A 26739-nucleotide genomic window follows, 5' to 3' on the forward strand; every position below is an offset into this window, starting at 1 on the left:
GCTTAACATTAATTAACCATTATGGTAATAATTATCACCATAATATTTAATAAATATCATAATTAATAATTATGGTAATAATTATGGTATTATCTAACCATGGTTAGGTACCAAACCATTACCTAACCAATAACTATAGTAGTATTTTTGTTTTGTTTTGTTTTGTTTGTTTTTGAGACAGAGTCTCACTGTGTCACCCAGGCTGGAGTGCAGTGGCGCAATCTCGGCTCACTGCAACCTCTGCTTCCCGGGTTCAAGCAATCTTCTGCCTCAGCCTCCCGAATAGCTGGGACTACAGGCGCCCACCCCCATGCCTGGCTAATTTTCGTATTTTTAGTAGAGACGGGGTTTCACTGTGTTAGTGAGGATGGTCTCAATCTCCTGACCTCATAATCCGCCCACCTCGGCCTCCCAAAATGCTGGGATTACAGGCGTGAGCCATCACACTTGGCCTTTTTTTTGTATTTTTAGTAGAGATGGGGTTTTACCATGTTAGGCAGGCTGGTCTTGAACTCCTGACCTCAAGTGATTCCCCCTCCTCAGCCTCCCAAAGTGCTGGGATTACAGGTGTGAGCCTGTTAGTCCAGGCACTGCACCAAGTGGTTTAAAATTCATTATCTTATTTCATTTAAAAAAGCTGTTATTTTGTAATTTGCACGTTGCATTCTTGTATGACCTCTGGGACCGTCATTACATAATCCCTTTTGCATATTTTTATCTCAGAGAAACTTTGCAAAAACATTATGTCAGGGTTGTTTGTCCCCCAGACACAAGCTCATTGATTTGTGTTTAGGTTTAAGAGTTTTTCAAGCGTGATCAAAGTGATGGGTGAATATATTTAATGCTCACAGGCCTGTCCACATGCAAGAAAGAGCCTCCCTGGTTGCATTTTGGGCAGAGGTGTCTAGGAAGAGAATACTGAGTTCCTGAGTCTACCTGCTTAGCATCCTAGGACTAGAGGAGCTTGTCTGAGACCCTGTGGCTCACCTTAGACCCTTTGCTTCCATATTGCTCCCATATCCACAAACGGGGGCCCGTTGGCATTTTGAACCTTTCCCTTCTTCTATCAAGACCTGATAGCACAGCTGCATTGCTTCCACCTCCTAAATCTCCCTCTCCTCCTCCCAGCCTTGAGCCCTTTGGGGCCTCCCCATCTCTCCCAAACTGTCAACTCCTCCCTATCCTCTTTTGCCCTTGGCCTAAGCTGTGTGCCTTGTCCAGCCACGTCAACCATGCCCTTGCTGACGTCCTGTTACAGGACCACCAGGTTCTTATGCCCACTGTTCAGTAATAGACCAATACACTGAGACAGCAGGGTTTGCAGCAGAGAAACAGTTTAATGACAGTAGGGTAGCTGAGCAAGGAGACAGGAGGAACCCTCAAATCCATTCCCTGAGGAGTGTTGAGCTAGGGTTTTTAAGGGGATTGTGGAGGGCAAGAGACTGAAAAATTGAGGTTGTTGATTTGATGAAACCATCAGGATGTGGAAACTGCATTCTTTGGTAAGTCAGCTCCCTGGGGGGGTCCTTCAGACCAGCTGACATCAGTAGTCTTATTGACATGCAGAACCTAAAGAATATCTCAAAGGGAAAACTTAATGTTTTATACTGTTCAAATTGTTATCAATAGGGCAATTAAGGGGAACTATAATGGCTCACGCCTGTAATCCCATCCCTTTGGGAGGGCAAGGCGGGTGGATAAACTGAGGTTAGGAGTTTGAGACCAGCCTGACCAATATGATGAAACCCCATCTCTACTAAAAATACAAAAATTGGTCAGGTGTGGTGGCATGTGCGTGGAATCCCAGCTACTCGGGAGGCTGAGACAGGAGAATTGCTTGAGCCCAGGAGGTAGGTGGAGGTTGCAGTGAACCAAGATCGCGCCATTGCACTCCAGCCTGGGCAACAAGAGTTAAAACTCCATCTCAAAAAAAAAAAAGGAGGGGGAAACTATAATCGTGTGTGTGTGTGTGTGTGTGTGTGTTTGTGTGTGTGTGTGTGTGCATGCGTGTGCATGTGTGCACCTGGCTTTCTTCTTCATTAATTTTAATTTTTAAGTTTTGGGGTACATGTGCAGGACGTGCAGGTTTGTTACATTTAAATGTGTGCCATGGTGGTTTGCAGCACCTATCAACCCATTACCTAGACATTAAGCCAGCATGCATTAGCTATTTTTCCTGATGCTCTCCTCTCCATCCCCCACCCCCCAACATGTGTTCTCATTGTTCAGCTCCCGCTTATGAGTGAGAACATGCAGTGTTTGGTTTTCTGCTCCTGTGTTAGTTTGCTGAGGATGATGGCTTCCAGCTCCATCTATGTCCCTGCAAGGACATAACCTCATTCCTTTTTATGGCTGCATAGTATTCCATTGTGTATATGTACACACTTTCTTTATCCAGTCTATCAGAGAACGGTGTGGCAATTCCTCAAAGATCTAGGACCAGCAATACCATTTGACCTAGAAATCACATTACTAGGTATATTCCCAAAGGAATATAAATCATTATATTATAAAGAACTATAATCTTATAATAGGGTCTATGTGATTCTGCGGCAATAGGCAGCAAACGCCTATGAGGAAGCAAGTTGGAAAACGAGCTGACCTCACGATCAACACTGAGTGTGTGTCAAATTTGGTTTATTTTTGTTTCTCTCCTGCCCTTCTTCCTTGATTAATTTTCTAAGGTGTATCAGGGCAGAACAGTTCAATCTCAGATCCCTGACTCACTCTGTCTGCTCCCTCCATCCCAAGTCTTGATCAATCTAGCACCTAACTGTGAAGGGCCAAGATGGTTTCCTTTATTTCTTCCAAGTGATGAAATTCTTTTCTCATTAAACTGAATCCTCCTCGCAACCCCACATGACCAATGAGAGGGAAAGGAACGGGCTGGGCCTCTTCCCTCAGCCCCAGAGCCCCCACTCAGGTCTTCTCTACTCTTGCTAACCCACCCCTCATCCCTAGGAATTTCTTTCCTGCTGCTCTCATTAGAGCAAACAGGCAATCACACCAATTAGGAAGGTCTTTGCCATCAGAAAGTGGAAGAGCCCATCTGCCTCTTCACCAGAAACTAAGAGATGGGCAAAGAAACAGACATTTTGTGGCAGAGATGGAACTTAAAGAATCCCACATCAGAGGGCTGGGAGCTCAGGAGAGCTGGAGGTGGGACTGAGATCTGGAGCACGGAAAAGATTTCAAAATGCTGCTGTGGGCAGCACAAGGGACAAGGACTCTATTAGAACTTAATGGGAGGACTTGAAAATGCCATCAGCATCCTTTTATTTTTTATTTTATTTATATTTTTTTATATGGAGTTTCACTCTTGTTGCCCAGTGCAGTGGCACGGTCTTGGCTCACTGCAACCTCTGCCTCCTGGGTTAAAGAAATTCTCCTGCCTCAGCCTTCTGAGTAGCTGGGATTACAAGCATGTGCCACCACGTCCTGCTAATTTTTGTATTTTTAGTAGAGACAGGGTTTTGCCATGTTGGCCAGGCTGGTCTCAAACTCCTGACCTCAAGTGATCTGCCCATCTGCCCACCTCAGCCTCCCAAAGTGCTGGGATTACAGGCATGTGCCACCACACCCGGCTCATTTTTGTATTTTTAGTAGAGACGGGGTTTTGCCATGTTGTCCAGGCTGATCTCGAACTCCTGACATCAAGTGATCCTCCCACCCTGGCCTCCCAAAGTGCTGGAAATACAGGCATGAGCCACAGCACCCAGTCAGTTTATTTATTTATTTATTTTAATAAAATAAAGAGAGTCCTGCTGTGTCACCCAGGCTGGAATGCAGTGGCACAACCACAGCTCACTAAAGCCTGGAATTCCCAGGCTCACACAATCCTCCTGCTTCAGCCTCCTGAGTAGCTGGGACTAGAGGCATGTGCCACCATGCCAGGCTAACTTTTTTACTTTTGTAGAAACAGGGTCTTGCTGTGTCACCCAGCCTGTTCTTGAACTCATAGCTTCAAGTGATCCTCACACCTCAGCCTCCCAAAGGACTGAGATTACAGGTGTGAGCCACTGTGGCGGGCCCATGTTATAGCAATGATTCTATTTTTCATTTGTCTGAATTTTGGGTCTGATAATTTTACTAAGAGGTGTTCAGATGGTCTTCATTAAGTGAGCAATATTGACTATTCCTTCTACATGAATGGAAGAATAAAGAATAAAGAAAAAAAATAAGACCCCAAAGATTGTGGCACTTTTGATGGGAAAGGTTTGTTTTTGGTTTGATTTTGTTATCTTGTTTAATTTTTAGGTCAACACAAACAACAGACACATGCACGCACACACACACACATGCACACACATAAACAAATACACAGCCCCTCCAGTTAGCCAGTCTGCCTTATCTTTGTGGTAGGAGCACCCTGCAGTCATATGGAAGCATCACCCTTTTCATTTTCTCCCAAGGAAGGGACAAGAATAAATGGGATGAAACTCCAAGCTGGATAGTGGGCAAGCCTGGCTGGGTGCAGTGGTTCCTGCCTGGGTGCAGGCAGGAACCCAGCACTTTGGGAGGCCAAGGTGGGAGGATCACCTGAGGTCAGGAGTTCGAGACCAGCCTGGCCAACATGGCGAAACCCTGTCTCTACTAAAAATACAAAAATTAGCTGGGTGTGGTGGCAGGAGCCTGTAATCCCAGCTACTCAGGAGGCTGAGGTGGGAGGATCACTTGAGCCTGGGAGGTTGAGGCTGCAGTAAGCCACAGTCGCACCACTTCACTCCAGCCTGGGTGACAGAACGAAACCCTGTCTCAATGTTTTTATAAAAAGAATTTTAACTGGATGAAGAAAATGTGGTACATATACACCATGGAATACTATGCAGCCATAAAAAGGAATGAGATCATGTCTTTTGCAGGGGCATGGATGAAGCTGGAAGCCATTATCCTCAGCAAACTAACACAGGAACAGGAAACCAAACACTGCATGTTCTCACTCATAAGTGGGAGTTGAATAATGAGAACACATGGACACAGGGAGGGGAACATCACACACCGGGGCCTGTCAGGGGGCAATGGGAGGGAGAGCATCAGGATAAATAGCTAATGCATGCGGGGCTGAATACCTACCTAATGGGTTGATAGGTGCAGCAAACTGCCATGGCACACGTTTACCTATGTAACAAACCTGCATATTCTGCACATGTATCATGGAACTTAAAATAAATTTTTTTAAAAAATTGCTGAGTCAAAACAAAAGAAAATAATTTTAACCTGGGTCTACCTGTCAATGCCCAGCCCTGGCCTCTTCATTGGTCACCCTGGGTCATTTACCTGGGCTTTGGCATTTCAAAGTCTTCATACGAAACGGTGCTTCATCACCCGTGCTCATTTTCCATTTCATTGCCGACGAAAGCGTATTATATTTGGAAGTTGAGTAGAAGCACAGCAAGATCTGTGTGTGCGCCCTCTTAAGACACATCCCCCAAGTGTTGTCCCTAAATGGAATACCAGCTGTCAGATTTTTCTAGACATTCTGACAACCGGCACGGGAGAGGCAAGTAAAGCGAAATCACCAACTGGGGAATAAATAGTTTCTGTGAAAGACAAGACAGAGCTGCTCTGAATCACTCAGCGCTTCCATATGAGGGACAAAAGAAACAAGTGCCAAGGATGGTGACACAGGCCAGGCAGCCCCAGGAAGCCCCCTGGGGAAGAGGTGTGGATTCTGTGCCAACTAGCTGTGTGACCCTGGGAATGTTGGTTAACTTCTCTGAGCCTTATTTTCCTCATCCATCCCATGCAAAGGCTGGATGATGATGGTCATATTTAAATACAGAAACTTCTGGGCTCAGTGGAAGGTCAGAAGGAATTCTGCAGCCAAATCCAAGGTTCCCAGCTCAGTCCTCCCCGCTGAAGTCACAGCATTCCTGTCGGGCTGTCAGGTTCACACCTGGATGGGGAGACCTGCCCCATCACCTAGCCATGCACGATGGTTCTCTCATGCCCATCTAAATAAAAAGGGCACAATATGTCATCAACACCATCTGTTCTCAGTTCTCCTGTGCTGTGACTTTCCTGAAATAAAACCTTTCTCCTTGGGTAGACATAGGAGGTTAAGGAGCTGAGGTCAGTAGCCAGTGGTGAGACAGAGGACAGTTTTCAAAGAGATTTGGGACTTCAGACAAAAAGGAATTTTTCTTCTGTTTGGGGACCCTTCACAGCACACCTGTAGGAAGCAATGAGATTCTGAAACAGAAAATAGAGACCCAGCTGGGCGCGGCGGCTCATGCCTGTAGTCCCAGCACTTTGGGAGGTTGAGGCCGGTGGATCACTTGAGGTCAGGAGTTCGAGACCAGCCTGACCAACATGGTGAAACCCCATCTCTACTAAAAATACAAAAAAAAAAAAAATTAGCTGGGTATGGTGGCGGGCACCTGTAATCGCAGCTACTAGAGAGGCTGAGGCAGGAGAATCGCTTGAATCCAGGAGGTGGAGGTTGCAGTGAACTGAGATCACACCATTGCACTCCAGCCTGGGCAACAGAGTGAGACTCTGTCTCAAAAACTAACTAAATAAATAAATTAATTAAAAAGACCCAGAGAGCTGTTTTGTATAAATAACACTGAAACAGAGCTGGTTAAGAGCTCCAGCTCTGCACCCAGGACAAGCCTGGCTTAAAATCCTTCCCCAGCATGCCCTCACTTGAGTGAGGCACTTGGGTAAATATTGAGAGCCTCATTTTCTCCATCTGTGAAAGGGGAATCATGATACAATCTTCCTCATGCAGTTGTTTTGAGGATTAAACAACATCATCCATGACAATATTCAGTACAAAACTCAATATATTAGTAAGCACTGGAAGTGAATGAATGAAAGGCAAGGCTAACCAGTCCCTAGCCCCAGTTATCTTCTTCTAGTTATTTTTTTTACCTGGAGACATTGCTGAACATGTGCTGCTGCTGGAGCTCCACGTCTTCATGGGGCAGGAACCAAATGCAGGGGGTGGCAGCCTTGCTGTTGACACATTCATACCCGGAGTCAAATCACTACCCACATTGGGGGTATCAAGGATATTCATCAAGACTCTCAGCCGGGCGTGGTGGCTCATGCCTGTAATCCCAACACTTTGGGAGGCCAAGGCAGGTGGATCACGAGGTCAGGAGTTGGAGACCAGCCTGGCCAATATGGTGAAACCCTGTCTCTACTAAAAATACAAAAAAAAGCTAGTCTGTCATGGTGGTGCATGCCTGTAATCCCAGCTACTTGGGGGGCTGAGGCAGGAGAATTGCTTGAACCCCGGAGGCAGAGGTTGCAGTGAGCTGAGATCACACCACTGCACTCAAGCCTGGGTGACAGAGCAAAACTCCATCTGAGAAGAAAAAAAAAAAAAAAAAGACTCTTACCAGCCAGGCGTGGTGGCTCACACCTGTAATCCAAACACTTTGGGAGGCAAAGGTGGGAGGATCACTTGAGCCCAGGAGTTCGAGACCAGCCTGGGCAGCATAGTGAGACCCATTTTACAAAAAGTTTTTTAAAAAATTAGCCAAGCATGGTGCAGTCCCAGCTACACAGGAGACTGAGACAGGGGGATTGCTCGAGCCTAAGAGATCGAGGCTGCAGTGAGCTGTGATCATACCACTGCTCTGCCCCCAGAAGACAGAGTGAAACCCAGTTTCTATAAATAAATAAATAAAATATAGTTTGGGTTGCAAATAAAGCCAACCAAGATTCTTTTAAACCAAAAAGCACTGGCTCAAATAATGGGGGAAGTCAAGTGCATGAACTTTGGGTGGCCTGGACTCAAAGAGCTCAAGCAACATCTCTCTCTCTCTCTCTCTCTCTCTCTGTCTCTCTCTCTCTGTCTCTCTCTCTTGCCTGCTCTCTGCCTCTCCCTCTCTCTGTCCTTTTTAACTCCCTGTTAGCTCCATTCCTGGGCAGACTCTCTCTTCACAAGGTATCAAGATTTTCTCTCTCAGTATCTGTCTTCATCCAAAAAGGAGCTCCAATCAAACCTGATTAACTCAGGTGCCTACTGCAGAACAATCTTTGGGTATGACACCTGGTCAACCTGGTTTGCGAAGGTGGAAAAGGTGAAGTCAGGGACTAAGTTCCACCAGATGGAGTGGTGCAGGTCCCAAGCACAAAAGATGAATTTTGTTATTAGAACAAGGGGTAGGGCTTCCAGAGAGACAAAAACAATGCCTGGCTACTGCACCAGAGTTCATTGTAGGACCCTCAAAGCAAAACACAGCTGTCTGGGGTCTAGCAAACCTGAGATGCGGGGCATGAGATTTTGTAGAGAAGGGACCAGCTCCCAGCCCCACAAGTCAGCATGACTTATCTTCCTCTTAACAAAAGCATCATGAAACATACCAGTCTCACTCTTATTCCATAGAAGCCACATCCTCCAGCTCTTCCTTTGAGTTTTGGGTACCTGGGCATTTCTGATATCATTGGTGTATACAAAATTCTCTTTGAAAAGCTCTTAATTAGTTCCATTTTAGGGTGCATAAATAGCCAGTTTCATAGAATCATAAAATATCAGAACTGGAAGGATCACAGAGCAAAAATAGCTCCCAGACCTGGTGGCTCTGGTTATCCTAAGAATCACCTGAGTTGAGATTGCTACTGTCTTATTTTTTAACATCCCTGCACCCCCAGCTCCCTGCCAGAAATAATATGACTTTTTTTGGTCTGTCGCGGAGCAAGGAATCAGAATTTTCGTGGCTCTGATTTGCCTCATTTGGAAGCCGGTGTCTCTGAAAACATGCAGCCCAGCTCCCAAATGTGGAGATTGAAGGCAGAGGGATCATGAACCTGTTGTCTCCAGGGCCATGGGCTGATGAGTGGCAGAGTCTCTGCAGATGACTGTCTCCAGGAGAAAAGCCAAGAACCACTGCCTGTCATTTGCTGAGTAGAGCAGTGTGAATGGCTGTTAAAATAAGAGAGGGAAAGAAACAGTCAAACAGTCTGTCGCTAGAGCTTGCACACCCAGGTCTCACTGAGGCAGCCACCAGTCTGTCGTGCATGGAGCCTGTGAACAAGCTTGCAGGAAAACAGGAAACTCTGCCTCTGTGTCCTCCCGCGGCAGCCTCCTCAACTCACGTTTCATTCCCAAATACTTTCTGAGCTTCCACTGTGCCAAGGACTGTGCTGAAAAAGAGCCCAAGGTTTAGTGGGAAGATAGAAAAGATCACCAGCAGCATGACATATTCAGTAAGACCCCAAAAGGTCAGTTCCTTGAAAAAACGAAACATAAGCTGGATGCGGTGGCTCACGCCTGTAATCTCAGCACTTTGGGAGGCCGAGGCAGGTGGATCATGAGGTCAGTAGTTCGAGATCAGCCTGGCCAACGTAGTGGAACCCATCTCTACTAAAAATACGAAAAATTAGCCGGGCGTGGTGGCAGGAGCCTGTAATCTTAGCTACTCGGGAGGCTGAGACAGGAGAATCACTTGAATTTGGGAGGCAGAGGTTGCAGTGAGCCAAGAACATGCCACTGCACACCAGCCCGGGCGACAGTGTGAGACTCCGTCTCAAAAAAAAAAAAAAAAAAAGAAACATAGAGTTACTATATAACTCAGTAATTCAACTTCTAGGTTTGCACCCAAGAGAATTTAAGACATATATTGACATGTAAACATGTGCATGGATGTTCATAGCGGCATGACTCATAGTACCCAAAAGGTGGAAGGGACCCAAACGTTTATAGCTTACGAATGGATAAACAAAGTGTGACATATTCATACAATAAAATATTATCCGGTCATAAAAAGGAATGAAATGGCCGGGCGCGGTGGCTCTTGCCTGTAATCCCAGCACTTTGGGAGGCCAAGGCGGGTGGATCACGAGGTCAGGAGATTGAGACCACCCTGGCTAACACAGTGAAATCTCATCTCTACTAAAAAAAAATGCAAAAAATTAGCCGGGTGTGGTGGCGGGCGCCTGTAGTCCCAGCTACTCGGGAGGCTGAGGCAGGAGAATGGCGTGAACCCGGGAGGCGGAGCTTGCAGTGAGCCGAGATGGTGCCGCTGCACTCCAGCCTGGGTGACAGAGCAAGACTCTGTCTCAAAAAAAAAAAAAAAAAGAATGAAGTGCTGGTAAATGCTACATACAGCTGGAGGAACCTTGAAAAATTATGCTAAAAGAAGCCAGACACGAAAGGTCACCTACTGTATGATCATATTTATTTGAAAGATTCAGAGCAGGCAAATCCTTAGAGACAGACGGTAGATTAGTGTTTGCCTGGGGCTGCAGAGCGAGCGGAATGAGCAGCGACTGTTAATGTGCCTGGGATTTCTTTTTAGGGTGAAAAAATGCTCTGGAATTAGGTAGTGGTGATGGTTGCGCAATCTCGCGAATGTGTTAAACGCTGCTGAATTGGACATAATTTTAGAACAAGGGCCAATTTTATGGTATGTGAACTATATCTTAATTAAAAATAAATAAATATTGAAAGCTAGATCATTACAACAAATAAACACAAGGAGCAGGCCCTTTTATAGAGCAGGGTGTTCAGAAGAAACCTCAGAGGAAAGAATAGTTTGGGCTGGGCCCCAGAGAAAAAGAGGGAAGATGGCCTGGCACGCACGGTGGCTCATGTCTATAATCCCAGCACTTTGGGAGGCCGAGGCGGATGGATCACAGGGTCGAGAGATCGAGACCATCTTGGCCAACATGATGAAACCCCGTCTCTACTAAAAATACAAAAATTATCTGATTGTGGTGGTGTGTGCCTGTAATCTCCTCTCCGCTACTTGGGAGGCTGAGGCAGGAGAATTGCTAGGGAGTTGGAGGTTGCAGTGAGCCAATATCGTGCCATTGCACTCCAGCCTGGCAACAGAGTGAGACTCCATCTCAAAAAAGAAAAAAAGAAAAGAAAAAGAGGCAAGATCAGAAGGCACCACTGATCTACACTGAAGAAAATGAGGAGACCTGCTTGGCTGGAACAGAAGTGGCCAAGGCTGGAACAGAGCCAGGAAGCGGGGAAGAGTGAGCTATGGTCTTATGTGCTGAGCTTAGGGGCTGGAACAGGCTTCTCCCATCAGCGGGGGCCTTTGCAGGAAGCCTGCAGGGAAAGGTGAGTCTAGCTGCAGTTCTGAATGACTTGATGAAGGAAGAGATGAAAACAAAGATTTGGGAGCATCTGAGGTAGTCTCAGCCTCGTGCTGTAGGCTGCAGGGAATAGGATGAAAAACCAGCAGGGGTTTCCTCCTGTCCTCAGGGGATGCAAGAATGAAATTTTGTATTTCTCTGGCAATTTACAGTTGGATGTAGCTTTCACTTTGATTAGCTCATTGATCTTTGAAATAATTCTTGAGATGAGCAGAGCAATTATTAGCTCCTTTTACAGAGAGAGAAACTGACGCTCGCAGAAGTTCCTTCACTTGTCCGGGGCTTCTTAAGTGGCAATTAGGAGAAGAAGTCAGATCTTGGACTCACAGTTTTTCCCAGACTGACCTATAGTCTTCTATTATAGACTTCTAAATAATAGACAGCAAGAGTAAATAAATGTGCAAAAATATAGTACAATGCAAATGTATGATAACCTTCAATAATTACCAAGAAATGCATAAATTAGTGCCAGGTCGCAGTTCTGTCCACCACACTCGGTGTTTGAAGTGCATTTTCTTTGGACCTGTTTATTGCTATGCAGGAGACCAAAAAGAATTTGTACACAAGTTTTGAACCTGGGCATAACAGTAAGCCCTCAGCTCAAATCCCACCTCTGCCATTTCCCAAATGACCTTGAACTTCACTTATTGGAATTCAGGCTCCTCACGCAATAAATGAAGACAACACACCCATCACACATGGTATCTGCCACTATGCAACCTCTGCACATAAAAAAAAAGCACTTAACGCAGTACCCAGCCCGCTGAGGCTGGTGTTCAATAAGGAAATAGGAGCATTTAAAAGGTTTATGCAAGGGAGCTCGCATTCGTTGGGCACAAACAATTTTCCAGTTCCTTCCTATATGCATAATCTCCACAAGAAGATAGATCTTTTTTGTGTGTGTTTCTTTTTGTTTTTTTGGTTTTTTAAGACAGAGTCTTGTTCTGTCACCCAGGCTAGAGTGCAGTGGCGTGATCAACCTCTGCCTCCTGGGTTCAAGTGATCCTCCTGCATCAGCCTCCCGAGTAGCTGGGATTACAGGCACACAACACCGTGCTCAGTTAATTTTTTTGTGTATTTTTAGTAGAGATGGGGTTTTGCCATGTTGGCCAGGCTGGTCTCAAACTCCTAACCTCAGGTGATCCACCTACCTCAACCTCCCAAAGTGCTGGGATTACAGGTGTGAGCCACCACACCCTGCCCAACAAAGATAGATCTTATTATCCCATTTTATAGATGAGAAAATTGAGGCCTAGGGAAATTTGCTTGCTCAAGGTCACACAGAGAATCATGATCCAGATTTTGGTCTGGCTCCAAAGTCATTCCTCTTTGCTTAGCCACACTATTCGTGATGATGTCAGAATGTGGTGTAAAATGATTCTCTTCAAAGCACAGGGTACTGACTCAGACTAAGGTCTATTTCAGAGCTGCTACAATCCACTAATGATCTAGAAGCTCCTCTCTGCTTTTTGTTTTGTTTTGTTTTGAGATGGAGTTTCGCTCTTGTTGCCCAGGCTGCAGTGCAATGGCGCAGTTTCGGCTCACTGCAACCTCTGCCTCTTGGGTTTAAGCAATTCTCCTGCCTCAGCCTCCCTAATAGCTGGTATTACAGGCGCCTGCCACCATGCCCAGCAAATTTTTTGTGTTTTTAGTAGAGACGGAGTTTCACTATGTTGGCCAAGCTGGTCTCGAACTCCTGACCTCAGGTGATCCACCCACCTCAGCCTCCCAAAGTGCTGGGATTACAGGCGTGAGCCACCGCACCCGGCTCTGCTCCTCTCCGCTTATAGGACATTGGTGTGAATTCTCCAGGCGATTGCTCAGTCCTTATCTCTCCCTTCCTACTGCTTGGACGGATTTTTAGATCAAACTTGCAGCCCCGCTCTCCTGGGGGATAATCCCTGTTGCTGGTAACCTTGTTTCCTGGTTGACCTTCACGAAGAAGGGCTTCAGCAAAAACTTTCTCCCTCAGCCCAGTCATGCAATGTTTCTCTTCCTAACGCTTTCGCGGGCCCTCAAGATGGAATGGAAGAGGGCTGCCTTCGGAAACATTTCCAGGAGAAGAAGCTACTCAGAATAAATTAGCCAGAAAGCGTTAGGATATGCTACTTCCACATTCTCGTCTTATTTTCTTCTTTGGCCCTTTCCTTCTTAAATGCCACCTCCTTTTTCCTTCCTGGGACTTGGTATCTTTGTACGTTTGCCTACTGATGGGATAAAGCCCATCTCTACCCCAAGGATATTGTCTTCCTCCAGGTAAGAACTTGTAAGATTCTGAGACCCACACCTAAACAGCATTATTTGTAGTAGCCAAAAGGTGGAAGCTTGAATCGGCAAGAAGAAAGCTGAGCCACATATACTTTAAATTGCCCCAGGGAAGCAGAAATCAGTGGATTCAGAAGGAATAAAGATAACGAGATGAGACCTAAGAGACCATGGCGAAATAATTCACAAGTATCATACTGGTGAAGGGGCTGGGGGCTGTGGCTGGCTCACTGGGGTCACTGTAAGTTAGATCTTAGACTTACAGTTTATCCCAGGCTGACCTATAGTCTTCTATTACAGACTTCTAAATAATAGACAGCAAGAGGCAAGAGTAAATAAATATACAAAAACATAGTACAATGCAAATGCATGATAATCTTCAATAATTATCAGGAAACGCATGAATTAGTGCCAGGTCGCAGCTCTGTCCACCACACCCAGCATTTGAAGTGCATTTTCTTGAAGCCTGGCTTTCTGGAGAAACCTTCCTGCTCAATGCCATTTTTTTTTTCTTTTTTTGAGACGGAATCTCGCTGTCTCCCAGACTGGAGTGCAGTGGCGCGATCTCGGCTCACTGCAAGCTCCGCCTCCCGGGTTCACACCATTCTCCTGCCTCAGCCTCCCCAGTAGCTGGGACTGCAGGCACCCGCCAACATGCCCGGCTAATTTTTTTCTATTTTTTAGTAGAGACAGGGTTTCACCGTGTTAGCCAGGATGGTCTCGATCTCCTGACCTCGTGATCCGCCCGCCTCGGCCTCCCAGAGTGCTGGGATTACAGGCATGAGCCACCGTGCCCAGCCTCAATGCCATTTTTTTAACTTTTAGTTTAGGTTCAGGGATACATGTGCAGGTTTGTTCTGTAGGTAAACTCGTGTCACAGGCGTTTGTTGTACAGATTATTTCACCACCCAGGCACTAAGCCTAGAACCCAATGGTGATTTTTTTCTGCTCGTCTCCCTCCTCCCACCCTCCATCCTCAAGTGGGCCCCAGTGTCTGTGGTTCCCTTCTTTGCATCCATGTGTTCTGATCATTCAGCTCCCACTTGTAAGTGAGAACATGCGGTATTTGATTTTCTCTTCCTGCGTTAGTTTGCCAAGGATCATGGCCTCCAGCACCATTAATGTCTCTGTAAAGGATGTAGAAAGCAGTGTGGCAATTCCTCGAAGAGCTAGAAACAGAACTACCATTCGATCCAGCAATCCCATTATTGGGTATATATCTAAAGGAACATAAATTGTTCTACCATAAAGACACATGCATGGAATCAACCTAAATGGCCATCAATGGTAGATTGGATAAAGGAAATGTGGTACGTAAACACCATGGAATACTACACAGCCATAAAAAAGATCAATGCCATTTTTAGAGATCCTTTGACAAGCCCTTGGGACCCTTTCTCTTGGAGAAAATTCTGTTTGCCTTTGGAAATATGGCCAGCTTCCTACTTCTTACCTGGTATTAATACCAGGAGTTTGGATGAGCCACTTCACATCAAGGGAGAGAGGTAGTTGAGCTTCAGTGATTTTTATATTCTCTAAAGGCATGTGAACACAACCTTGACCTTTTTCTTTTGCTACGCAGTCTTCTTTAACAGCTGAATGTAAAGAGCCATCTTCTTCAACACCCCTGATTTCATGTCCCCAACAACACACACACACACCCCTCCTGTCCCCGGCAGCTCCATCCTACTCCGGGCCTACTGAATCAGAAACTCCGGAGTGGGTGTCTAGCAATTGCTTAATTGCCTGGAGAGCTTATTAAAACACAAATTCCCAACCTCCACCCCAGAGGTCTGATTCAGTAATTCTGCAATAGGGCTGAGAATCTCATTTGTATCAAACTCTCAGCTGGCGCTGGTGCTGCTGTTTCAGCCAGTTGCTCTGGAGTAGGTGGCTTCCTGCCGACCTCAAGGGCACAGATGTCTCCTCTAAGCTTATCTGGGGAACCGTGCACAACTGCAGGACAGACAGCAAGGGAGAAAGTGTAGAGGAAAAGGAGGAGGAGATGGAAAAGACATTCTGACATCCACTCAGTTTCCCCTTAGGTAATGCAATGCCTGGGATCCTTGATGCACTTCATCAAAGCCCACTTGCTTGCTTGCTTCTTTCTTTCTTTCTTTTCTTTCTTTCTTTTCTTTCTTTCCTTCTTTCTTTCTTCTTTCTTTCTCCTTCCTTCCTTCGTTTCTTTCTTGCTTGCTTTCTTGCTTGCTTTCTTCTTCCTTCCTTTCTTTCATTCTTTCGCCTGCCTTTCTTTCTTTCTTTGTTTCTCTCTTTCTCTTTCTTTGATTCTTTCTTTTTCTTTCTCTTTCTTCTTTCTTTCTTCTTTCTTCTCTCTCTCTCTCTCTCCTGCAGGGTCTCACTCCTCTGTGGCTCAGGCTGGAATACAGTGGTGTGACCACAGCTCACCACAGCCCTGAGCTCTTGGGCTCAAGCGACCCTTCTGCCTCAGCCTCCCAACTAGCTGGGACTATAGGCATGCACCAACGACACCCAGCTAAATTTTTTTTTTTTTTATTTTTTGTAGGGACAGGGTCTTTCTATGTTACCCAGGCTGGTCTCAAACTCCTGGCTTCAAGCAATCCTCCTGCCTTGACCTCCCAAAGTGCTGCAATTACAGGCTAATGCTTTTTCTTGTTATTTCCATTTATCTGTTTCTGGCCCATATTAATATCCGCTAATTCATGCCTTTTGATTGAGACCTATACATGGTTTCTCATGGGCGTTATAAAAATGAAAGTGCAAGACCTGGCACAACAGAAAGATTAAGAGAACGAAACCCCTAGACCCAAAGTAAACCCTGTGGGGCCGTGGTATCTGGAGGCAGGACACCCTGCCTCTGGCATGTCTAAGAGAGTTTGGTGCCCCCCCATCTTCACATTGGTGCTGCCCAGAGCAAGCAATCCCCACTTCCCCAACTTCAGCAGCATCCAAGATCTCATGGAGGGCTTGTTAAACACAGATGGGGACCCCCACTCCCAGAGCCTCTGATGCAGCAAATCTGGGGTGGGGGCTGGACAAGAATCTGCAAGTTTTTTTGAGACAGAGTCTCGCTCTGTCTCCCAGGCTGAAGCACAGTAGCCTGATCTCAGCTCACTGCAACCTCTGCCTCCCGGGTTCAAGCGATTCTCCTACCTCAGCCTCCCAAGTAGCTGAGATTACAGGCATGTGCCACCATACCCAGCTAATTTTTGTATTTTTAGTAGAGATGGGGTTTCACCATGTCGGCCAGGCTGGTCTCAAACTCCTGACCTCAGGTGATCTGCCCACCCCAGCCTCCCAAAATGCTGGGATTACGGGCGTGAGAGCCACCAAACCTGGCCAAGAATCTGCATTTTCAAAAACCTCCCAGTGGCCAAGCATGGTGGCTCATGCCTGTAATCCCAACACTTTGGGAGGCAGAGGCAGGAGGGTGGCTTGAGCTCAGGATTTCGAGATTATACTGGGCAACATAGCAAGACCCCATCTCTACAAAAATGAAAATTAAAAAAATTAGTCGGCCGGGCACAGTGGCTCACGCCTGTAATCCCAGCACTTTGGGAGGCCAAGGCGGGTAGATCACAAGGTCAGGAGATGGAGATCATCCTGGCTAACGTGGTGAAACCCCATCTCTACTAAAGAATACAAAAAATTAGCCGGGCATGGTGGCGGGCACCTGTAGTCCCAGGTACTCGGGAGGCTGAGACAGGAGAATGGCATGAACCTGGGAGGCGGAGCTTGTAGTGAGCCAAGATCATGCCACTGAACTCCAGCCTGGGTGACAGAGAGAGACTCCAGTATCAAAAAAAAAAAAAAAAAAAAAAATTAGGCACGGTGGCACACACTTGTAGTTCCAGCTACTCAGGAGGCTGAAGTGGGAGGACAGCTTGAGCCCAGGAGGTTAAGAAGGCTGCAGTGAGCTACAATAGTACCACTGCACTCCAGCCTGGGAGACAGAGCAAGACACTGTCTCTAAAAAACAAACAAACAAACAAACAAACAAAAAAAGCTCTTAGTAATGGGAATGCTGCTTGTCCAACGACCCCACTGTAGAACCACTATGTGTATGTCTGAAATAATGCAAGAAGTCACTTATGGTGATTAGCAAAACCCAAGAAAATGTCCAGGAAAGGTAAGTTGCACCCAGCTGATCACAGAGGTGTAGGGAAGCATCTGAACTTCCACTCTTTTTGTATCAGCTGCAGAAATGGATACAGCAGTCACTGGATGATGTCTTTTATGAAACTCACCCTGGAATGTCCCATATTTCCGGGCTCTGAAAGTCACTCTGGCTCTATTCTATCAGAAAATTTAGGCCTTACTCTGATCATCACATCCATCATGGTTCTTGTTACAGAAGTTTTCTCATTTCATACCTTTCACCAGAAGGCATTTTGTATTATGCAGTCTCCATGGCAGTGGTCCCATAAGTGCCTGTCAACTTGATTTGAACAGTCTCATCCTATAGGACTCACTGCTGGCCTATTGAGGAAGAGTTGCAACCTATCTCACTGTGTTATTTCTCTCTTCTCTCTTCTCCCAACCCCTCTTCCTTCTTCCCACACCTGCTTCTCCCACCACCAGTGCATTCCCAGAAGCAGAACAGACAGACCTGCGTCCGGAAGAGCCTCATATGCGCCTTTGCTATGGCCTTCATCATCAGTGTCATGCTGATTGCAGCCAACCAGATACTCCGGAGCGGCATGGAGTAGCAGCCTCCCGCCAGCCACACTGTGTTGCAGCTCACCGCGCATGTGCATGCCGTGCGGGCAGACTCTTCCTCCACACAGCAGACACGGACCTATGGACTATGGATGGATGCGGACGATGGAACCGTTCAGTAAAGAACCCAAGGTTGAGTGCAACTGGGGTTGCACTTCAGCTTCATCTCCTTGGCAGGGACACTAAAGGGCTGTCTTCAGTGCTTTAATGGTTTTGTTTTCTAATGCAATAAATCGCCAGGATTTCCAAATTATTGCTTCAACCATCAGTCATAACTCTAGAGAAAAACTTCATCTTCATCTCGGAATTCCAGCGGCCATCCAGGTATAATGGTGAGAGAGCAAGAGAGAGGCACGAACACACAGTCACCTCCACTCCCCATTCTTTCAACCCAAGGGTCAACAGGAGACTCTCTGCTGAGGTCAACCCTCAGTTCCAAGAGGCTGACTTCAGGGTTGCCACAGAAGAGGGGGCTTTCCATCCCACCCTGGCTTCCTTCCTCCACCCAGTGGAGACCCCCCCAAGGCATGAGGGGAAAGCCATTAAGTGGGGTGCAGCCCCTGGCGGTCTTCAGCTGCACCCCTCACCGCTTCCGTTCTTACTGCCTTTTCTAGAGGACTGCCATTGGTAGAGCTGGGGTGCTCTCAGTTTCCGTCGGCACTTGGCTTTCTGTTCCTACAGCCCATCCCGCACCAGCATTTTGGAACCTGCAGAGAGCCTTTCTCCCAGCTTTGCCGCCTGTGCTGCCATTAGAGAAAAAAAGAAGCATAATCGTGGGCATATCTATAACATAGACAGATATATATATTTGGCTTCTTCGTGTGTGATGTCATTCTTCCCTAATCGCTTACACCTAATATAAGCGTGTCCTCCCTCCCACACTCATCCCTGCTTCTTTGGGGCAGGGGTGAGGCAGATTGAGGGGGGAGGGGACTGGGACTGGCGGTGAGGTTTTGATACCCACACCCAGCCATCTGGAGTCATGGAGACCCACCACGTCTCTATGCCGGATGACCTTTGTAAGTTAAGGTCCTTGTGCATCTTACCTTTCCCTTACCTTGGAGTTTGCTTTGTTAGTCTTCCCCAGCTAAAAAGAGAAATGCAATCCAAAATGGAAAGATGGAGAGATCAAACGACTGTACTTTCACATAAGATCTTCTGGCCTTCAGATTCTGCAACTGACTCATTTTCAGGAGGTTGGGGGAAAAGATGTTTATGAGTTTAGCCAACAGAACAGGTAATTTACTCCTGCCTGCAGAATACTTTTCGTTGGGGAAGAGAACTGAATCCAAGGATCTGTTTTCAACACCATTCCAAGTCTGTAATTTCCTGACTTTTCCTAGATGTCAGCCACTACTATGAATTCAAGCTTGTGTAGTCAGATTAGCCAGTAATCTCTAGATGTAATAGGTTCCCTTTGTACTTTTCCAAGCTCAGGTCTTTATTTTGTAATGGAATTACCTTGCTCCTACTTCTTTTGATTACATCCTAAAACTACATGCTTCCCCCCTTCCAGTAGCGAGCCACCAGAAGCTTTCTTGTCTCAATGCAGTGGGTAGGATTTTTTGGTGCGTTCTGTGTTCCTGATCTCCCTCCCTGTCTTCCTGCTCAGCTTTCTCCCTACTGCCTTTTCAGACTTGGAGCACCCGAGGTCTCCAATGAAAGTTTTCTCATTCACCTCTGCAAGTGCTACTGGCAACAGCCTGAGGGCAGCTGTAGAAACTTTCCCTCTGTGGGAGACTATGAATATTCCTGATGAGCACAAGTAAAACTAAGGCTTCAGCCATAATATGGAGGAGGGAGCAGATGTAAGCTCCCAAGAGCCTGGGGGATCGCAGGTCCCTCTGCAAAACTTCCTGGAGTTCAGCCCAGCAAGGCCAGACCAATGAGGCAGCAACCTGCCTTTCCCCCTTACCTGCCCTGCTGCCTGCACACTGCATGCCTGCCCCTTCTGCTGCTCCCGTTGGCTGACTCACCACTGTCCCCTTAGGATTGGAATTCTCAACTAGAACAGGTCCAAATGCAGAATATTTAATACATCGAACAACTTCATCCTTAATCTCTGCCCTGGGCAGTTTGCCCTCTCCCATCTGGACTTGGATGAGAGGGCATAGCAGATCTTGAAGGGATATACTTTCCTGTTTTTCCCTGACCCCCGAACCACCAAACCACATCCATAGGGGTGCAGGACCCTAAGTAGACTGGGTAGAAACCCCAGGGATGATTCTTCAAAGCCCCCTCCTCCATGAGAGGGGACTGAAATGCTACAGCTGAGGCTGGTCTTCAGGGCAGAAAATGAGTACTTCTTTGAAGGTGACTTTTCTGCGAGTTCTTCTGCCTCCTGCTGGAGAACAGAGACCCTTCAAGAGGTGAGGGTTAGATTTCATTGGCAGAGAGATTAGCCACTGTGCAGGAGTAGGGAGGAAAAGGAGTTCTGGAGAGGCGCCGCCATCCTGTTTTCTGCAAAGGCTGCAGGATTCCTTTCCTAACGGTGACCTTCTTCTTGCTCCCAGTGACCTGGAAGCCAGCCCACCCTCCCCAGGGGAAAATCTAGGAGAATGCATTCCTCTGCAGACTGCTAGAGAGAGATGGCAAGAAGGAAGACACAGAATTCTTTCTGACAGCCTAGGAGTTATCTTCCCACTGTGGTAACCCCCCATGTGGCACCCAGGGACTGAAGGACACAGTGCGTGGAGACGGCCCTGAGCTAGCGGCATTCCTTAGACTTCAGGAGCTCAGAGTTTGTCCCGGTGACTTGCACCCTGGCTGCTTTGCTTGGACAGTTTGTCTTGGGTATAGGGAAGCCTTCCTTGTCAGGCAGCCAACTCCCAGCCCTGTTCACACAAATTTTATGCTAGGGCCCCATGCCAGTCAGTGTCCCCATCATGGTGGCTATGAAGCTCACGGCTGAAGGTTCCAGAAGGTCCTGGTCTCCCATGCCCAAGGGATGCCATGTAGCCCCAGCTGGAAGTGACTTCGCAGGAATTGAGAGGGAAGAGCTCACCCCTCACTCTGTCCTCCAGACTTAGGAACCAGTGACCTTGGCTGCCCAACTGTGTGGAGGCTGAGTGATTGACAAACACAGGTTGGCTCATTCTTGCTGCAAGAGCAGGTACCCCCCGCCGCCCCCCTGGAAAGCACAAGTGATGAGAAAGAAGGCATTTTCCTTGGGAGAGAAGGGGAAATGGACCCTGACCCCCTTGATCCCCAAAGAAGCTGCGCTCCACCTTTCCAGATACCCACAAAGCCCCCAGACAGAATCTAGCATCGGGACTATTAGCAGTGGCTTCCAGAATGTGCTTGGGTCCCACGTGACTGATCTGACAAAAAAAAAAGAGGGATATTACCATGGCAACCCTTGCATTCCACCCTGAGTTTGCCAAGGCACACAAAAATAGGGAACATTTTCTTAAAGAACACTCCAATTCAGCCTGAGTGCAACCTGACTCTCTGCATCTGTATCCTGCTGGGAGAGGCAATTACCCTTAAAGAATCTGGGTGGTATCTCTGCCTTTTTGTCTGGCATTTGAACTTGTCCTTCTATTTACTCAGGAGAGCAGGAGCTACCTGTAAGCCCTGGTATCTCCCCATCCCTACTCCCAGCCCCTTCTCCCAGGGTCCAGAGCCAGGACCCCTTAATCTAGGTAAATAGACAGAAATATCATCTTGGAAGGCAAACAAGATATTAAGCCTCCAATCTTTAAAAGTATTGGTTTGCCTGTTGAGCACACTCCTGCAAGCCAGACATGTGAACTTTGGTGAACTGAGGTTTAGGTGTGGTCTTAGGCAAACCCAGTGGTTTCAGAAATGTCTGGGTGTTTTATTTGCAGAGAACAAGATGTGTCTTATGAGTCTTCTTTCTCAATACCTGCCCTGTCTCAAATCTCACTTGACAAATGGTCTACGATCTTGCAGTTATCCAAAAGAGCCTATGAAAAATGGACAGCTGCTTTTGACAATAATGCCCCTCCCAACTTCCCATTCATAGAATCATAAAGCGATATGTTTCAGAACTGAGAGAGAAAAGTTTACCTTTTATTCCAAATGCCTCCTACTCGGTTTAAGTCCAGACTCAGGTCATAAATCAAAGACAGTTTTGCACGTTGCTCTTCACCTAAATCTAGCAGTTTCCCTGAGGCCCTATGAGGGCATGGACAGAAAATGAAGGATGCAACCACCCAGGACAGCTCCCTGGTTTGGGCTGGCCTGGCCACGTGTGGTCACATGTCCTGGGATCCGTGTTTACTGTGTCCTTGCTCTCCTTCCTTGCAGAAGCTGCTAAGCTCTGCTCCTCCTAACTGCAGGTCTCAAACCCTATTGGGTCATTTTGCCACACTATTTCTCCAAAGGCCCATAGTCATTACATTTTTTACCATTTCACCAAGATAACAGGGGGGGTCTGGAATTCCCCTGCTAGGAAGGGCCCCTTTTCCTATATCACCGTGATGGTACAGATGAACTGAGATTAAACTTTTAGACTTCAGCACGTCACACATCCTGGTTGTATAACCAGGAGGTCTGCAGAGCTGCAACCCCTGAAGAACATCTGTCTTAAAAGACCTCAAATCAGAACATTCTCATTGGCCTCTTCAGTGATCCCCATGGAGCTAAGAGTCCGTAACCTAAAGGCCTTACCATAGCCATCTTCCCTCCACACCTGATTGCTCAACTGCCCCAGAAGGGGAGAATCTATCTGAAATAGAAAAGAAGCATTAAGGACCAGGTGCGGTGGCTCACACCTATAATCCCAGCACTTTGGGAGGCCAAGGCAGGTGGATCACTTGAGATCAGGAGTTCAAGACCAGCCTGGCCAACGTGGTGAAACCCCATCTCTACTAAAAAAAAAAAAATACAAAAATTAGCCGAGCATGGTGTCGGGCACCTGTAATCCTAGCTACTCTGGAGGCTGAGGAGGGAGAATCACTTGAACCCTGGAGGCGGAGGCTGCAGTGAGCTGAGATCGCGCCACTGCACTCCAGCCTGGGCAACAGAGCAAAACTTCATCTCAAAAAATAATTTTAAAAAAGAAACATTATTCACCAGCTAAGACTTTTCAATTTAAATTATTTAAAGTGACAGCAACATAGAGGAGAATTTGGGCTGCCTCTTACCGACCCAGTCTCCATGATAATTTGAGTGTCACAACTGTTCAGCTTCACTTCATACTTGCTTTGACTAAGTCACTCGGGATTGTCCTCAATTTTTTGGCCCTGCCATAAATAGGTGTATGTTAGTCCATTTTGCATTGCTATAAAGGAATACCTTAACACTGGGTAATTTATAAAGAAAAGAGGTTTATTTGGCTCGCAGTTCTGCAGGCTGTTTGAGCAAGGTATTCAACATCTGCTTGGCTTCTGGTGAAACCTCAGAAAGCTTTGACCCATGGTGGAAGGTGAAGGGGGAGCAGGCACGTCACACAGCAAGAACAGGAGCAAGAGAGAGGAGAAGAGGTGCCAGTCTCCTTTTCTTAACAACCAGCAATTGCATGAACTAATAAAGTAAGAATTCACTCATTACTACAGGGAGGGCACCGAGTCATTCATGAGGAATCTGTCCCTATGACCCAAATATCTCCCAGCAGGCCCCACCTCCAGCACTGGAGATCAACATGAAATTTGGGGGGAACAAATATCCAACCTCTATGATTGGTTTGGAGCAATGAGATCAATTACACCAACAAGCCAAGCATTTCTCTTAGTATCCTATGGTCATTGCTAATGCATATGGTCATTTTGACAGCTGTGGTTTCTCCTTCATATTCATTTGGGACTCTTCATAGGGTCTCGAGAGACATGACAATACTGTTCAAAACGTCTCCAAGGCAAAATTAATTTTATTCCGTTGACTGGAAATATATCACAAAGAATGAGGTTTTTCCAGTCCCACCCACGAGACAGTCCTCTGAAAGTGGAAAAGCTTGCCCGGCCACCTGCCCCTACCCTGACCTTGGGGTAGTTCATCAGTTGAGCACAACCCCCATGCCGGGCATAGACTCACCCATCTCTTTTCCTCTGGTGTGATGGGTTGGCTTTCAAACTAGTGTTTCTCGCACTGTTAGAAGTTATTGTCCAAGTGGAAAGGATGCAGAGGCTGGAATTTTCCAGTGGGATAGAAGAGCAGGCTAATTAGGAAGAAATATTCCAGGGAATGCAAGGTGCAACTGCGATATTGCTCCATCCCTGGACCTGAGGGAGACAAAGAAAGTTCTTAAAGGGCTGCAGATGCTGTCCTCTGAAGGTCTTCTCCGGATCGCTGGCCTACTTTGGAAACATGCAGGCCATTGAGTGTCACGGGGCTGCCCATCAGTCTGATCCACACGAAAGGCTCTGTGAATTTCAAGAGCAGGCTGGTAGCTCGCCATTCCTGGGAGGATGCTGACATCTGTCAAGCCCAGAATGCCTCTCTCAGGGCTCTCAGACCTGTTAAACTGAGGCCAGGAGAGCAGAAGAAAGAACTCAAAGTGTGGTCGGTACTACCAGCTGGAGAAAGCCCAGGAGCCAGGACTCTTCCACCCACTATCTAGGTTATGTTGAGTGACATTCCTCCCTGGCTTCAGGTTTCTCTAAAGCCAGAGGAAAAGTAAACCAGACAAGCCCTCCCATCTGTTTTGTCTGAAACAAGATGGAGTGAATGCTCCCTACTGAGAGGGTCTGGATTTCACCCATGAATTGCACTAGGAACTGGGAGCTCCTTTTTGAACACAAGTCCCAAGAGGCAGTTGTGATAAAGTCTCTCTTTTGGTGTCCGCTGTCTGTAAATGAAACAATGCAAATTGGTGTATGTTAAATGTGTCACAGCTTGCAGGCAAGAGGTTTTGTTTATTCTCTAAGGACTTGCTGACTCGAGGGAGCATCAAAGATGAGCTTTCTGTCTTTGTCTTGGCAAGTGTGAAAATAAAGGGAGTCAGTCACCTCCCCAAAGGTCACGTGAATCAGAATTCAGGAGAAAGTTGGAGGAAACAATGGCAGATTCCACGAAGAGATGCTTGTTTCTCCATTTGAGAAAGCCTTACTGAAAGCTACTGAATAAAGAGCACAATTTCCAGTTATTTCTTTCTTTGCTTTTTTTTTTTTCTGGCCACTATAACAGCACTTCCAGTATATGTTGATAGTAGCTTGTAATTATTCCTAATACCGCAGAAAGAAGAGAGTCGTGATCTTTGGTGACTGTGAGGAATTAGATTAACAGTCGCGGGGGACCGGCTACCTGCGATAGCCCTTTAAATGGCTAATGAGGGATGCTGAGTGCTGAGCGGTGCCTGCTTTTGATGTGGCCCACCCATGACCAGGGAGAGAGGGCAGGAAGAGAGCAGCTGCAGGATCCACAAGTCTCTAGCCCTTCTGCCCCAGGCAACATAAAACCCTAGATTCTTGTTCTTTTTCCCTCTTCCTAAAGTAGACTGACGTCCCAGTAATTGTTTTTCTAACAAGCCCTGTTGTTCTCCCTGGGAAAGACCTAGATTGGCCAAGAAAGGATCCCGTCAGCTCCTGGTGGAGAGTTGCACAAGCCAGTGGCTCTCAACTCTCTCCAAGGAAAATTAAAGCATATTTTCTCTTTCTTAGCTCAAAATCAGCTTTCAGGGGTCCTTATTGGGGTCTGATTTTCTTCCCCAGTTCTGAATCCAGGAAGAAGCTTTTTCTCCAAGGACTAACCAAAAACAATGACTTTGGAGAAAAATTAGACTCAGAAAGTCTGTCCAGGCATTGGGTTGGTGAACTGTCAACTGTTGGGTGGGGAGGAGGGGTCGCTGTGATCGTAGCGGTCATTAGACTTGGGACGTGAGTTGTCTCTCAAAGCACAGTAGTAAATGACTGTATTTTGTATATTGCCCCCAATATGTTGGGTGTAAATAGAAGCACAGCTGGGGATTGATCATGGCCAGGACGATTGGAGCTTGGCAGCTCTCATATCCAGAATAAGCCACTAAGACGGAACTCATCAATCACCATCTTCCCATTTACCTCATTAGCATCCCATTTTCTCTCATTCAGTATTAGTTGATGATTTCTGCTATTAAGTGATGAGAAAGTCAGCAGACTAGTCAAAAAAGAATCTTTATATAAAATGTACATATTAATATAAATTAACTTAGCATGCAACTTACCGATCAAATGAAGTATATATTATTAATATGTTATCTTAGTGTATAAAGGAAAACTGCCATATTTACCAGATGTTTTCTTTAACCGAACTTGTCTGTAAATATATAATCTGTATAAAAAGAGTCTAATTTACCATTATTTATGCAATAGAAAAAATAAAAGTTTTTTTTTCTTTTGACAAGAGATTCCATTCATTATGTATGGTTTGATTTACAAATGGGTCAGGAGACTCATTCCTGGGACCCCAAAGGGCAACCAGTTCTGTTCAATGACAGCCTGGCATCACCAAGAAGCCACAGGTGAGAAAGCGGCCTTGGGATCTCACTGTCTGCTGGGATGCTAAAGAGAGATGACTGGCGTTAGGGCAAGTAAGTGGACTGTGGAACATATGGTGAGAATTATGAAGTGTCTTCTGGCTAGGGAGCAGACATTATAATTTTTAAAACTTTGTAGACACCCAAGCTAATGGTGTCATCCTTTTGGGATTCTGTTTGCCAGATTCTTCTCAACATTACGTTAAGGCATTGCATAGCTTTTACTTAAGCTTTTGGAATTTTTAATGCTATCTGAGCTTCTTGGAAATAGAAGAAGACACCTATTTCCTTAAATAAGG

The 26739-nt window shown here is 46.4% G+C and overlaps 1 protein-coding gene across 8 annotated transcripts in view; it reads left to right on the top strand.

The window, feature by feature from the left end:
- The window catches only part of CALN1 (calneuron 1), a 667093-nt gene extending 640791 nt beyond the window's left edge, over nucleotides 1–26302 (top strand). For all 8 annotated transcript variants that reach the window (XM_009453338.5, XM_016957635.3, XM_054687595.2 and 5 more), the window contains one exon: nucleotides 17887–26302. In XM_009453338.5, the coding sequence (XP_009451613.1) occupies nucleotides 17887–18014 (128 nt within the window). In that variant the 3' untranslated portion in view covers nucleotides 18015–26302. The remainder of the gene's footprint in view (nucleotides 1–17886) is intronic.
- The last annotated feature ends 437 nt before the right edge of the window (nucleotides 26303–26739 follow it).

This window comes from Pan troglodytes, chromosome 6 (assembly GCF_028858775.2).
Source record: "Pan troglodytes isolate AG18354 chromosome 6, NHGRI_mPanTro3-v2.0_pri, whole genome shotgun sequence".
Classification (NCBI taxonomy): domain Eukaryota; kingdom Metazoa; phylum Chordata; class Mammalia; order Primates; family Hominidae; genus Pan; species Pan troglodytes.